The sequence below is a fragment of the Phacochoerus africanus genome, chromosome 8, assembly GCF_016906955.1.
Source record: "Phacochoerus africanus isolate WHEZ1 chromosome 8, ROS_Pafr_v1, whole genome shotgun sequence".
Lineage (NCBI taxonomy): Eukaryota > Metazoa > Chordata > Mammalia > Artiodactyla > Suidae > Phacochoerus > Phacochoerus africanus.
In genome coordinates, this window is record NC_062551.1 from 157,854,522 (window position 1) to 157,869,571 (window position 15,050).

Below are 15,050 nucleotides of genomic sequence, written 5' to 3' on the forward strand. Positions count from 1 at the left end.
GAGGCGCGCTTGCGCGCGAGACCCGGCATGAGGGGCGGAGCTGGGCCTGGAGGCGGGACCGGGCCCCAGGCTGGCGACCTGAGGGCCTAGGGCTCGAGCCGGGAGAGGTGGGGACTGCGCGTGCGTGTTCGCACGAAGGCGGGTCTCTTGGGTCTCGCAGGCCCCTGGGATCAAGCTGAGCTGGGGGAGGGTAAGCAGCGCGTGCTCAGGGCTTACCTAGGGACAGGCCCTTGGGCGGGGCTGCGGAACTCAGCCCGCGAACCAAAGATCACGGGGGGCGTGGTCTGGGGCGTGGCCTACGGGAGGGTGGAGCATCAGGCCGGGAGAGAAGAGCTGAGCGCTCTGGGGATCTCGAGGAGGCTGGGCGGGAGGGAGGCGGGGCTGGGGAATGGGGCGCGCAACGCAGTGTGGGGCGAGACGGGGCGGGGTCTGAGGGAGGGGTGGAGCATAGAGCCGGGAGTAGATTCTGCGCAGCATCCAGCGAACTCCTAGAAGGCCGGTGGAGAGGGGAGAGGCGGTGTTGTGGGCAGGGTGGTAGAGAGAAACGAAGCTCGACTGTAAGCGCATTTGTCGCTAACCGGAGGCCTAGGCGATCCGGGCTTCGTGGCTCGCCCGGCACCTTGGGAGGTGGGACCCCCGGCTGGGCGAGGCCGACAGAAGGGGATGCTGGTGGAGGAGGGAGCGAGCGAGCGAGCGTGGCGGGGGTTGTGAGGGGACGCGCGGCGCGGAGGCGGATCGCCGGGGGCGCTGAGGCTTGGCTCGTGAGGGGACCGGGAAGGGGGAAGTCTGACGCAGGTCTCTTCGAAGTACCAGAGAACCAGCGCACGAACTTTTTCTAGGCCTGATAAAATGTTTTGACCCCCCCCCCAACAAGGGAAAATCAATTCCAAGTCGAAATTGTAAGTGTATGAAAATGAAACCTATCCACTGGAACGTAAGTTCATACTTCAGAATTATGTTTGACATAAGATGTGGGTTCATTTAAGATATTTTATCTAGTTTGGCGCCAGGAGTCAAAGTTATGAATGTTCAGGGCCCATGGAGGTCTCGAAATGGCCTTGAACTGAAGAGAAGGGTTTGGGATGGAGGGGAAAATGTGGGGTCAGGGCTGATTGCCTTTCAAGTGATATACCAAGCTATAGGCCCTGGCTGGCACTGGGGAGAGGGAGGATGGCGCTTCTCGAATTTACACACACGTTCCCAGTGGATGATGTAATGGGACAGGGTTTGAGGAATCGAAGAGTTACCAGAAGCTAGTGGCTGGTCGGGGAGAAGGTGAACTGAAGACTTGGCGCAGAGAGGTTTGCGGAAAGAAAGGACATGCGAACTGGAGGTGAAAGGGTGGATAAATGGCACTGGGACAAGATAAGGCATCACCACCAATCCAGTTGAGAACCACTGAACTATAGGCTAAAGCCTACTCTCTTTACCTGACTTTCAAGTGTTTGTATTATCTGCTCCTAATCTACCTTTCCTAGAATTCAAGTCACTCTAAAGGAACCCCAGTGCAAGAATTCTTTCTTTAGTTTCCTTCATAGGTTATTACCTTTTCTTGTACACTTCCAGGATTGGAAAAGATTAAAAATCTTCTCTTTGCTAGAAATTTCTTATATCTATGATGTCATCCAGCTTAAAAATTCATGTTTATTTATTTTGCCCATGCCTGCAGCATGTGGAAGTTCCTAGGCCAGGAATCGAACCCATAACACAGCAGCAACCCAAGCTGCTGCAGTGACAATGCCAAATCTTCAATCCATGGCACCACAGGGAACACTGGAGTTCATATTTGTTGAGTGCATTTCTCCCTGTTATTGATTATCATCAATTATTAGTGAAAAATTCTAATACTTTTTACATTTGAAGACTTGTGATGTTAAAACTTGTAGTCACATTTCTCTCACTAAATTATCTCTCCTTGAAACAATATTCTTTCAACTTCCTCCATTTAATGTAGTTTATATAGCATCATGAAATTTTTGCAGTCCTCTGAACAATGTAAAGCCTGACAGTGTCTTACTTAAAATATGCTAATTGGAACCAAACAGAGTATTCTAGGTGTGGTTCACTATTAGCATGTAACATACTAAGTTACTAGTTTCATGGTTGTCCATCTTCCTTGACAGAGCTTGAAGGCAAAAACCAAGCCTTGGTCACCATCTTTGTCTTAGATTTACTGTAGTCAAAGGTGACTACATAGTATCTTTGCATTACTAGTGCAGTGTCTGGCCCTTAGTTGGTTTTCAAAGATTTCGATAGAAGGTAGTTCCATCTTAACTCCAATAATACAATCTAAAATAACATTCCTTTGCCTCTAGGAGCAGATATAGTACACTCTTGCCTTATAGTGACTTTGCAATCAACTAATCCTCTATATTTTACACATAGAGATGAAGGATTGGCAAGGTTTTTCTCTAAAGGGCCAGATAATAAATATTTTAGGCTTTATGAGTCTGTCACAAACATTCAACTCTGTCACTATAGCACAAAAGTAGCCACAGACAATATATACATGAATGAGCATGGCCATTTCCAATAAACCTACTCATTGACACGAAGCTGCAAATTTCCTATCTCATATAATTTTCATGTGCCACAAAATACTATATTGATTTTGAAAAATATTTTAAAATGTAAAAAGCATTCTTAGCTGATGGGCCATACAAAAACAGGTGTCAGGCTAGATTTGACTTACAGGCAATAGTTTCCCAATCCCTGATCTAAACCGTTCTTCATGTGATTGATTTTTTTTTTTTTTTGTCTGTTTTAGGACCACACCCGGGGCATATGGAGGTTCCCCGGCTAGGGGTCAAATCAGAGCTGTAGCCGCTGGCCTACACCACATTTGCAACCTGCACTACTCTCAGCAATGCCGAATCCTTAACCCACGGTTGAAGGCCAGGGAGTGAAACTCTGTCCTCATGAATACTAGTCAGATTCATTTCCACTGAGCCATGGTGGGAACTCCTGATTTTTTAAGTCTGAGTACAGGCCTTTACTGTTATCCTTATTCAGTATCTTAGTCATTGCAACACATTTTTCTAGCTTGCTCAGTTCTTGTGAGCTAATTCTAGCATATTAGCTGATATCCCAGCTTTGTGTCATCTGCAAAACTGATAAAACAAACTTTTTCTGTCCTTAATAATGAAAATGTTGAATGGGATAAGGATAAAGGTCTTCCACAGTTCATTTTGTCCCATTAATCATTATTCTTTGAGGATAGCCATTCCAAGAATTATAAATAATCTACCTCAAGTACTGCCTGTCACCTATCCCACATTTCTTCATCTAGTCCACAGGTTATCTGAGATGCTTTGAAATTTTCTTGAAGTGTTCAGAACATTCAGAAGTAATAGGAAGTAACTCTATCAAACAAAAAGAAATATATAGATTTGGTATAACTTGTGTACTAAAGTTACTGTTGCTTTCTAGTTTTACTACCTTCTTGTTTAGATTTTCAAGGACATGCTTTTAATGATGAAATTTAGCAATTTTAGAATTTTTGTTGAGAATTAACATCCAAGTACATCAATCTCTATTTCCAAGAATTCACCGTATTTTTTCTCTTCAAACTAAGAGTTAACAATGTTCAAGCAACAGCAGTTCTCTGGTATCAATAGTATTAAAAGCTGTGTGAGATTGGCAAGAAAAAAGGCGAAATAAAATCATATTATCATGTATGCCTTTTTTCTTCAATCTTACCACAGCTTTTAATACTAAATACTAGATTTTAAAATTATAATAGAAAATGAGCTTTATGCCAATAAATACACAAAATAAGAAGAAATAGATAGTTTTCTCCAAATACAAATTTCAAAATTGACTCAAGAAGATATAGAAAACCGAAAGAGACTTATTGAACTTGAAGTAGTAAAAATGCTACCTATAAACACTTTACTGGGCTTATAGGATCCGATAACACCCATCTTATATAAATTGTTCTAACAAAAAGAAAAATAGGGGAAACACTAAGATTCTTTATGTTGGGAGTACAGTCCAAATCCAGACATAATATTGACAGAAAAAACAAGCAGCAAGGGATATGTACACTGTGACAACATCTAAGTTTTAAAAGAACTGTGCATACTGATCCATATATGGTAAAAGTATAAAAACATGGGAAGAATATTCACCAATTTCGGAATAGCTGTTACCACTGGGCAAGGAAGGGTATAAAGACAGGAGCTACTTATTTCTTTAAAAAAAATTTGAAGTGGACATACTGAAATATTAACATTTCTCAAATCTGCAAAGTAGGTACATAATTGTTAATGTAAGACATCCACTGTAGCTTGTTGTTTGTTTATTTGAAATAGTTTTATTTTTTAAAAAAGTTAAACTGGGGCTTAGTTTGTGTATTGGAAGTCTTTCTTCCTTTTCCAAACATTCTTCATCTTTTTAATTTTTTGTAGATACAGCTTGCCCAGTCGCCTTGCATCTGCATATTGGTTTGTGCCCTATCACTGCAGATCAAGGAGGGTGAGTTCTGGTGTACTCTTTCTCTAGTCTTCCTTCTGTCAGCTCAACAGTATCTTCTCAGGATGCTTTTTATCAAACTTAAATCTACAACAGAGATGCCTTTAAGTTCATGGACCAAATGACTGAATTAGAATTTAAAAATTGGAGTTCCGGAGTTCCCATCGTGGCGCAGTGGTTAACGAATCCGACTAGGAACCATGAGGTTCCGACTAGGAACCATGAGGTTGCGGGTTCGGTCCCTGCCCTTGCTCAGTGGGTTAAGGATCCGGTGTTGCCATGAGCTGTGGTGTAGGTTGCAGATGCGGCTCGGATCCCACGTTGCTGTGGCTCTGGCGTAGGCCGGTGGCTACAGCTCCGATTGGACCCCTAGCCTGGGAACCTCCATATGCCGTGGGAGCGGCCCAAGAAATAGCAACAACAACAACAACATTAAAAAAAAGACAAAAGACAAAAAAAAATAAAAAAAATAAAAATAAAAATTGGAGTTCCTATCCTGATACACTGGGTTAAGAATCCAACTGCAGCAGCTCGGGTCCCTGCAGAGCTGTAGGTTTGATCCTCAGCCCCATGTCGTGGGTTAAAGGATCCAGCATTGCCTCAGCTGCAGCGTAAGTGGCAGCTGCTGCTTGGGTTGAATCCTTGGCCCGGGAACTTCCACGTGCCACAGGTGCATCCATAAAAAAATAAAAAATAAATGGATAAACAATTGAAGGAGTTCCCTTGTGGTACAGCAGGTTAAGGATCCAGTCTGTGTTGTTACTGCATCGCTGGGTTGCTGCTGTGGCACAGGTTGGATCCCCGGCCCAGGAACTTCCACATGCCATGAGCGTAGCCAAAAAAAAAAGGAGTTCCCGTCGTGGCGCAGTGGTTAACGAGTCCAACTAGGAACCATGAGGTTTCGGGTTCAATCCCTGACCCTGCTCAGTGGGTTAAGGATCCTGCATTGCTGTGGCTCTGGTGTAGGCCAGTGGCTACAGCTCCGATGAGACCCCTAGCCTGGGAACCTCCATATGCTGTGGGAAGCGGCCCTAGAAAAGGCAGAAAGGCAAAAAAAAAAAAAAAAATTGCTCTCTTATTTCATATTTCTACTCAAAAAAAATGCTGATAAAGTATCTCTTAAGATTTAAGTACTATTGTTTGCTACTTCAATCAATAAGCATATAGAGAAACAGTTACAAAGCATCTGTTTTTATGCGCCACATTTTTTAACATATCAGAAATATAGCAATATAAATAAAGATTTACAACTAATTTGTGTCACTTTAGCTTATTAACTGTTTCTATATAATTATTGAGGGGTTTTAATTCTAGAAGCAGAAAAATTATGTAAGTGTTAGGGACTTGGGTTGTAGAGTAGAGTAGTAAAAGTACCCTTATACAGACGATCCCTGGGAGAGATCAGAAGTTGACTTATGTAAATAAGCATGTTAGAATCCCTCCCACTTGTTGAATAGCTTGGTTGTTGAGATGGGTGCTAGGCAACAGACTTTCTCTTTCTTTTCTCAGATAAAGGTCAGAGAATAAAAAGTTGCTTTTGTTGTTATTGTTTTGTTACTGTTTTACTTGCAGGTTCAACATTTAAAGATGAAAAAAGTTGATCTTTGTTTAAGCTCTGAAGGGACTGAAGTGATTTTAGCTACATCAAGTGATGAAAAACACCCACCTGAAAATATCATTGATGGGTAAGAGTTACTATTCTTTCTTCCTTAAAGTCTTTTTTTTTTTTTTTTTCTTGAGCCAATCCCGTGGCATATGGAGGTTCCCAGGCTAGGGGTCGAATCGGAGCTGTAGCCACTGGCCTACGCCAGAGCCACAGCAACGCAGGATCCGAGCCGCGTCTGCGACCACAGCTCACGGCAATGTGGAATCCTTAACCCACTGAGCAAGGGCAGGGACCGAACCCACAACCTCATGGTTCCTGGTCGGATTCATTAACCACTGCGCCACGACGAGAACTCCCTTAAAGTCTTAATATTAGGTCAGTAAACCACCTAAGTACTGAGATATGTTTTATAACAGCTAGCACTTAGCCCTGGTAAACATAGTTTAATAAATATTTGGTGAACTAGATTACCTAACCACTCACTTTAGTACCATTCCTGGAACTAATTCAGTTCTGTATATTTAGGTTTTTGATCCTTTTCTTTATAATTCCTAAACTGAACTTTTTTTGTTTGTTTTTTGTCTTTTGTCTTTTCAGGGCTGCACCCTGAGCATATGGAAGTTCTCAGGCTAGGGGTCTAATCAGAGCTACAGCTGCTGGCCTATACCACAGCCACAGCAATGCCAGATCCAAACCGCGTCTTCGACCTACACCATAGCTCACGGCAATGACAGATCCTTAACCCACAGAGCGAGGCCAGGGATCAAACCTGTGTCCTCATGGATGCTAGTCAGATACATTAACCGCTGAGCCACTATGGGAACTCCGGATTCTCAGACTTTTAAATCCCAAGAAAAAGTAGTTAATGGGAGAACTCTTTTTTTAAAAGATTGATGTCAATCTAGTTGATTTACAATATTATATGTTTCAGATATACTTTGTGGTGATTCACAATTTTTAAAGATTTTACTCCATTTATAAGATATTGGCTGTATTCCCTGTGCTATATAATACATCCTTGTAGTTTATTTATTTTATACATAGAAGTTTGTACCTCTTAGTCCCCTTAGCCCTATGTTGCCCCTCTCCACTTCCCTTTCCCCACTGCTAACCACCAGTTTGTTCTCTTCATCTGAAAGTCTCTTTCTTTTTTGTAATACTATTTTCTTTTATTTTTTAGATTCCACATTTAAGTTATATACCATGTTTATCTTTCTCTGTCTGACTTATTTCACCAAGCAAATAATCTCCAGATCCATCCAGGAAGAACTCCTTTTTTTTTTTTTTTTAAACAGTTCTGGCTATTTTATTGCTCTCTTGAGTTCTCTCTCTTGGTATTTGTATAGTGACCTGAGTTTGACTCATAGAATCTTATAATTTTAGAGCTGGAAGGATTATGAGTTCGTTTTATCTAAACTTTTTATTTAGTCTTATGGTAAGAGAGGTCTAAAGAGGTCAAATACCAGTTTTAACTATTGAAGGCAGAGCCTGTTGTGACATAGATCTTCTGGTTCTTTGTGTTCTATTGTGAAGTCCATATATCTAGACAAAATTCCAGCAATTGGACCTGTTCCTTTAAGGCCAGTTGTTATCTCCTCTCTGAACTGTCCCTTTCCCTCAAGTAAGATTAGTTTACCTTTTTGTTAGGCTCCAATAGAATTTGGGATATACCTCTATTACCTTATTTATTCCTTTATTGTATAATTACTTATTTTTAATGTTCATCACCTCAACTGGAAATATCTAGAAGTCAGAGACTGTGACTTTTTTCATCTTTGACTGCAGTCTCTTAAAATATTTGTTGAGTAGCTTGTGAGTTAGACCATCAAAGATTAGTCATACGTACAATCACACATAGACATTTATACATACGTATATGCATCTGTTACGGTACATTTGCACAGGGCTTTATAATTTTATAGATGTTATGTCACTTGACTCTTACAGTAAGCTTGGGGAATAAGAGGCCAAAATGAAAGTATTTTCAATCTTGTATAAAGATGACAACAAAGATGAGAAGTAAAATGACATAATCACACTGATAAGCAAATGACAAAATCAAAACTAATACTCATTTCTTTTAACTCCCAGTTTCTCAAATTTAAGATATGAAGAAAAAACTTAATGTCTGTGGTTTTCATCCTCCTTAGTTTTTTACTTCTGCAATTCAGATAATAGTTATTTATCCCACTCTGCCATAGAGATATAAATGTGAGGACTGCTATGAGGATCACAGACCTATAGAGATTTTTTTTAAGTTGTTGGCCAGAAATAGAGATCTTTCCAAAAGTACCCCTTGTCTCTGTTTGAAGATAGATCAAATTTCCAAGGTAAGATCAATCTACCTTACACCCTTTTGGTGACCTTTCTTTCAAGGGGGAATGTTTATAAATCATTAAGATTGGGTATTTTACGTAACAGATAATATTTTAGAATCTATCAGTCCATATTAGTAAGTACATAATTTTTTTTTTTGCTTTTTTTTTTAGGGCCGCACCCATGACATATGGACGTTCCCAGGTTAGGGATCTAATCGGAGCTACAGCTGCTGGCCTGTGCCACAGCCACAACAACACAGGACCCGAGCCAAGTCTTTGACCTACACCACAGCTCACAGCAACACCGGATCCATGACCCGCTGAGTGAGGCCAGGAATTGAACCTGCAACCTCATGGCTCCTAGTCGGATTCATTTCTGCTGCACCATGACGGGGGAACTCCTGTAATATTTTTTAGATTGTATAAAAACCCTTAGTACAGAAAACGATGTGGAATAAAAGTGGTTAACTGACCTGATAACTGAACAGAGCATATCAGAGACTTTTAATTCATATTCGTTTCCAACAAATACAGTTAGACTTTATATGGTAGATACTAAAATTTACTCTTTTTATTTATTTATTTATTTATTTTGGTCTTTTTGACTTTTCTAGGGCCACTCCTGCGGCATATGGAGGTTCCCAGGCTAGGGGTCTAATCGGAGCTGTAGCCACCGACCTACGCCAGAGCCACAGCAACGCAGGATCCGAACCGTGTCTGCAGCCTACACCACAGCTCATGGCAACGCCGGATCGTTAACCCACTGAGCGAGGCCAGGGATCGAACCCGCAACCTCATGGTTCCTAGTCAGATTCGTTAACCACTGCGCCACGATGGGAGCTCCTAAAATTTACTCTTTACTCATAAGTTGGTATATCTGAGTGGGAGTAACCATAGAATTTTTTGGAGAAAGCAGTGCTGTAAATTTTCCCCTAAAGGACAGTGCTCCCAATTCTCAATTTTCTCAGAAGTGGAGTTCTAAAAAGTGATTATATTTCAACTTCCTCTTGACCCTACTTTTGCTTTTTGGTATTTATCATGTCAGTGAAAGAGGAAAAAATTCTATACAAGGAAAAAAAAAAAGAGTTAAGAGAAAAAGTAGAAGAGAGAGAGAACTAGTCCTTTTGGAATAATGGAGAAGAATGATTTACTGTTAGAATTCCTGGGAAGTGAACTGAATGTGTTACTTTCGGCTAAGAATATATGTGTTATTACTTGAGCCTCAGTTTCCTCATCTGAAAATTGGAGATAATACCACTTTCCCTAACTACCTCAGAGTTGTGGGAAAAAAAAAAAATCACATGACTTTTTTTTTAACACATGAGATAATAAATGTTTAACAGTTAATAGCTATAAGGCTTTATTTTAAAGGAAACTACTATTTTGATGGCTTTATTATACTTAATTGTACGGATCCAGTTATATGTTATTTTAAAATCCTGGTGCATCTTTACATATCTTTGATGTTATATTGCTCACGTTCATTAAAAACACCCAGGAAGGAGTTCCCGTCGTGGCACAGTGGTTAATGAATCTGACTAGGAACCATGAGGTTGCAGGTGGCTACAGCTCCGATTCGACCCCTAGCCTGGGATTCTCCATATGCCGTGGGAGTGGCCCTAGAAATGGCAAAAAAAAAAAAAAAAATCAGCTAGACCAAAAAATCTGTAAAGATTTAGATGATCCATACAACACTCTCAGTCACCTTGACTGACATTTATAGAACACTATAATCAACAATAGCACATGGAACAAGTGTACATTGAACATGCACTGAAATGTGCTGGACCATAAAATAAGTCTCAATAAATTTCAGAAAACTGAAATCTAAAAGAATATGTTCTCCAAAAAAAAAAATAGTAATTATGTGAAGTGGTGGATGTGTTAACTAACTTTATTGGGTAACCATTTTGCAATATATGTGCGTATCACATCTTTGTGTATGTACACCTTAAAGTTACGTGATGACGCATGTCAATTATATCTCAGTTAAGCTGGAGAAGAAAAGAATATGTTCTCTGACCACTATGTAATTAAATTTAGACATAAATAACAGAAAGCCATCTAGAAAATACACCAAAACTTAGAAATTAAACACACAGCACTTCAGAATAACCCATGGGTCAAAGAAAAAAAACACAAAAGATATTAGAAAATAGTTCTTTCTTTCTTTTTTTAATTTTAGCCACCCTGCAGCATATGCAGCTCCCCGGCCAGGGATTAGATCCCAGCCATAGTTGCAACCTAAGCCACAGTTACAGCAATGCTGGATCTTTAACCCACTGTGTCAAGCCAGGGATTGAACCAACATCCCAGTGCTCCCAAAACACTGCTGACTCCTTTGAGCCACAGTGGGAGCTCTAGAAAATATTTCTAACTGAATGATAATGAAAAAAATAGCCGCATTTGTGGTATGCAGCTAAAGCAATTCTTTAAGGGATGGTTATAGCACAAATACTTATATTAAAAAGGAGAATAGTTTTAAAACCAGTAATTAAATTTCTACCTTAGGAAGCTAGATAATGAAGAGCAAATAATACCAAAAGAAAGAAGACAATAAATGATAAAGGTAAGAGCAAAAATCAATGAAATAGAAAATAGGCAGTTAGGAAAAATTGATAAAACAAAAATTGATCCTGTGAAAAGAGTAATAAACCTCTAGCAAAACTGACAACAAAAAAAAGAGAGAAAATGCAAATTGCCTGTACCAGAATGGAAAGAAACAGTATCACCAGAAATTCTAAAAGGGTCAATATCAAGAACAAATATAGGCTAATAAATTTGACAACGTAGGAGTTCCCATCGTGGCGCAGTGGTTGACGAATCCGACTAGGAACCATGAGGTTGCAGTTTCGGTCCCTGCCCTTGCTCAGTGGGTTGGCGATCCGGTGTTGCCGTGAGCTGTGGTGTAGGTTGCAGACGCGGCTCGGATCCCACCTTGCTGTGGCTCTGGCGTAGGCCGGTGGCTACAGCTCCGATTCAACCCCTAGCCTGGGAACCTCCGTATGCCACGGGAGCGGCCCAAGAAATAGCAACAACAACAACAACAATAATAACAACAAGAAAAGACAAAAAAAAATGGACAACAGATGAAATGGACAGATTCCTTGAAAAACTCAACCTATAAAAATGATACAAGGTAAAATAGAAAAATCAAAATAGCTTATATCGATTGTAGAAATTAAACTGTATAAATATCCTACAAATTGAATCCAGCAAATGGAGGATATCATAAGAATGCAATATTCACCACCTTATCACAGGAATACAGATTGAATGTAATTTACCATATTGTCAGAACAACAGAGAAGAAAATCATACAATCATTCTGAAAAATCATTTGACAAAATTCACCATGCATTCATGATAACAACTCTCAAAAAACTAAAAAAAGAAGGAACTTTCTCAGTCTGATAAAGGCATTAACTAAAAATTTTTAGCTTAATGGTGAAGTAATAAATGCTTTCCCAGTGAAACAAATGAGCGCATATAACAAAACAGAAACAGACTCACAGATGCAAAAAACCAACTAGTGGATACCATGGGGAGAGGGAAGCTGGGAGGGGCAAATAAGGGTATGGGATTAAGACATACAAGCTAGTATATAGAAAATAGATAAGCAACAAGGCTCTATTGTACAGCACAAGGAAACATAGCCATTGTTTTCTAGTAACTTTTTTTTTTCTGTCTTTTTAGGGCTGTACCTGTGGCACATGCAAGTTCCCAGGCTAGGGGTCAATTGGAGCTACAGCTGCTGACCTACACCACAGCCACAGCAACTCGGGATCAGAGCCACATCTGCAGGCTACACTACAGCTCACGTCAATGTCAGATCCCCGACCCACTGAGTGAGGCCACGGATCAAACCCACATCCTCACGCATACTGGTAAGGTTGTTTACCGCTGAGCGACAACTATAGTAACTTTAAATGCAGTATAATCTATAAAAGTTTTGAATCACTATGCTATACAGCTGGAACTAATATAATATTTTAAATCAACTATACTTCAATTAAAAAAATACTTACTCCCCTACGATTGGAAACAAAGCAAAGATGTTAGTTCTCATCATTTCTATTCACTGTTGTCTTGGAGGTCTTAGCCAATGCAGTAAGGCAAGAAAAGACATAAAGATTGGAAGGAAAGGAGTTCCCCTTGTGGCACAGTGGTAATAAACCCAACTAGTATCCATGAGACTGTGGGTTCGATCCCTGGCCCCACTCAGTGGGTTAAGGATCTGGCATCGCTGTGTCTTTGGCGTAGGCCAGCAGCTGCAATTCTGATTTGATCCCTAGCCTGGGAACTTCCATATGCCGCATATGCAGCCCTAAACAAAAAAAGATTAGAAAGAAAGAGCAAAACCGTCTTTGTTCAGTACTGTATGTCACTTATATGTGGACTATAAAAAGCTCAAGAAACTAGTGACTACAACAAAAAAGAAACAGACTCACAGAAAAATCTAGAGTTTACCAGTGGGCAGAGCAGGGAGGGGCAAAAATATGGGTAGGAGATTTGGAGGTACCAACTATTGGGTGTAAGATAGGCTCAAGGCTGTATTGAACAACATGGGGAATATAGCCAATATTTTATAGTAGTTGTAAAGGGAAAGCAACCTGTACAATTGTATACAAATTTTAAAAAATTCGGAAGAAAATCAGTAGACATAGTATAATGAAGATAATGATCAGACTGCACTCTTCTGTGGTATTTCCTCAAAGAGGAAGGTCTTCCTACTCCAGATGGCAGCTGGAAAATAAGTTTTGGTGTGAGTCCTCTTAACATACATCTTTTAACCAAGTAGCCTTTTGAACTATTCATAATATTTATTTGGGTTTCCATTTCTTTAGGCGTGCATGCATCTACATGCACATCTACATATACAGATAAGAGCTACTGGCCACTAAAATTTTTTTTTCTTTGTTCACAGCTTATATGAATCTACATAACCCTAAGGAATCTACCAAAAACTAAATTTAGCAAGGTCAATACATAAAAATCAATTGTATTACTATATACCAGCAGGAAACATTTGGAAAATGGAATTTTTAAAAATTCCATTTACGAGGGAGTTCCCTGGTGATGTAGTGGTTAGGAATCAGTGCTTTTACCGCTGTGGCATGGTCTGGAAACTGAGATCCCACATCAAGCCTTGCCCCTCCCCCCAAGAAATGTGACTACCAAGTACCCTGGGTTGAATTTCCCTGGTGGAATAGTGGTTAAGGATTTGGCATTGTCACTAGTGTGGCACAGGTTCAGTCCCTGGCCCAGGAACTTCCACATGCCACAGGCATGACCAAAAAAAAAAAAAAAAAAAATTCCATTTACAATAGCATTTAAAACATTTAAGGAGTTTTTGTTGTGGCTCAGTACTAACCCAACTAGTAACCATGAGGACACGGGTTCAATTCCTGGCCTTGGTCAGTGGGTTAAATATCTGGCATTGCTGGGGCTATGGTATAGGCTGGCAGCTGCAGCTCCGATCCAGCCCCTAGCCTGGGAACTTACATATGCCACAGGTACAGCCCAAAAAAGCAGAAAAATAAAAATAATAATAGCACATTTAAAATAGTTAAGAATAGGCATTCCTGTTGTGGCACAGCAGAAACGACTCCGACTAGGAACCATGAGGTTGTGGGTTCGATCTCTGGCCTTGCTTAGTGGGTTAAGGATCCTGTGTTGCTGTGGCTGTGGTGTAGGCCAGCAGCTGTAGCTCCGATTTGACCCCTATCGTGGGAACCTCCACATGCCTCAGGTGCGGCCCTAAAAAGACAACTCCCCTCCCAAAAAAAGCAATTAAATAAATGAAAAGATATAAATGACCAGAAAACTCAATCTTGTTGCAATGGCAATTTCTCCCTAAAATGACTTAGGGCTTCAATACAATTGCAATAGATTTTTTTTTTCTTTTCCTTTTATTTTTTATAAGGCCAAACCTGCGGCGTATGGAAGTTCTCAGGCTAGGGGTGGAATCGAATGGAACTGCAGCCACACAGCTGTCCTGTGCCACAGCCACAGCAACACCGGATCCAGCTGACCTGCCAGGGATCAAACCTGCATCCTCATGGACACTATGTTGGGTTCTTAACCCACTCAGACACGACAGGGACTCCTCAATAGACTTTTACATAGAAATTAACAAGTCGATTTTGAAATGAATATGGAAATGCAAAGACCTACTCTTGTCAAACTAATCTTGAAAAAGAAGTTGGAGCACTTACATTATCTGATTGCAAAATTTATATACACAGTAATCAAAACAGCATGGCACTTTTGCAAAGACAGATCCAGCATGGCACTTTTATAAAGATAGATCAATATAGATCAGTGGAACAGAATAGAGAGCCCAGAAATAGACCAATACATATAAAGTCAACCAATTTTCAGCAAAAGGATAAAGATACAGAAACTGATGAATGGAATAACATGGAAGGGCAGAAATGCATACATCTATGTATAGTCCATTAATTTTAGAGAAAGACACTAAAGTAATTCAATAGGAAAAGGAAAAGTTTTTTTCTTTTATTTTTTAAATGATTTTTTTTCCATTATACCTGGTTTACAGTGTGCTGTCAGTTTTCTGCTGTACAGCAAGGTGACCCAGTCATACATACATATATACATTTTTTTTCACATTATCATGCTCCATCATAAGT

At 40.2% G+C, this 15,050-nt stretch overlaps 1 protein-coding gene across 6 annotated transcripts in view; it reads left to right on the top strand.

Annotated features, from left to right (window-relative positions):
• The first annotated feature begins 445 nt into the window (after positions 1 to 445).
• IFT25 (intraflagellar transport 25) overlaps positions 446 to 15,050 on the top strand; it is a 45,911-nt gene continuing 31,306 nt past the window's right edge. For 3 of the 6 annotated variants that reach the window (XR_007136151.1, XM_047789034.1, XM_047789036.1), the window contains exons 1-3: positions 446 to 627; positions 4,410 to 4,476; positions 6,046 to 6,158. Coding sequence is in view for 5 of the 6 variants with exons in the window: in XM_047789034.1 (XP_047644990.1) it covers positions 6,061 to 6,158 (98 nt within the window). In the remaining variant the exon portion in view is untranslated. Of the gene's footprint in view, positions 628 to 731; positions 900 to 4,409; positions 4,477 to 6,045; positions 6,159 to 15,050 lie in introns of those variants that run through there. The other 3 variants (XM_047789035.1, XM_047789033.1, XM_047789037.1) reach the window with 3 other exon arrangements.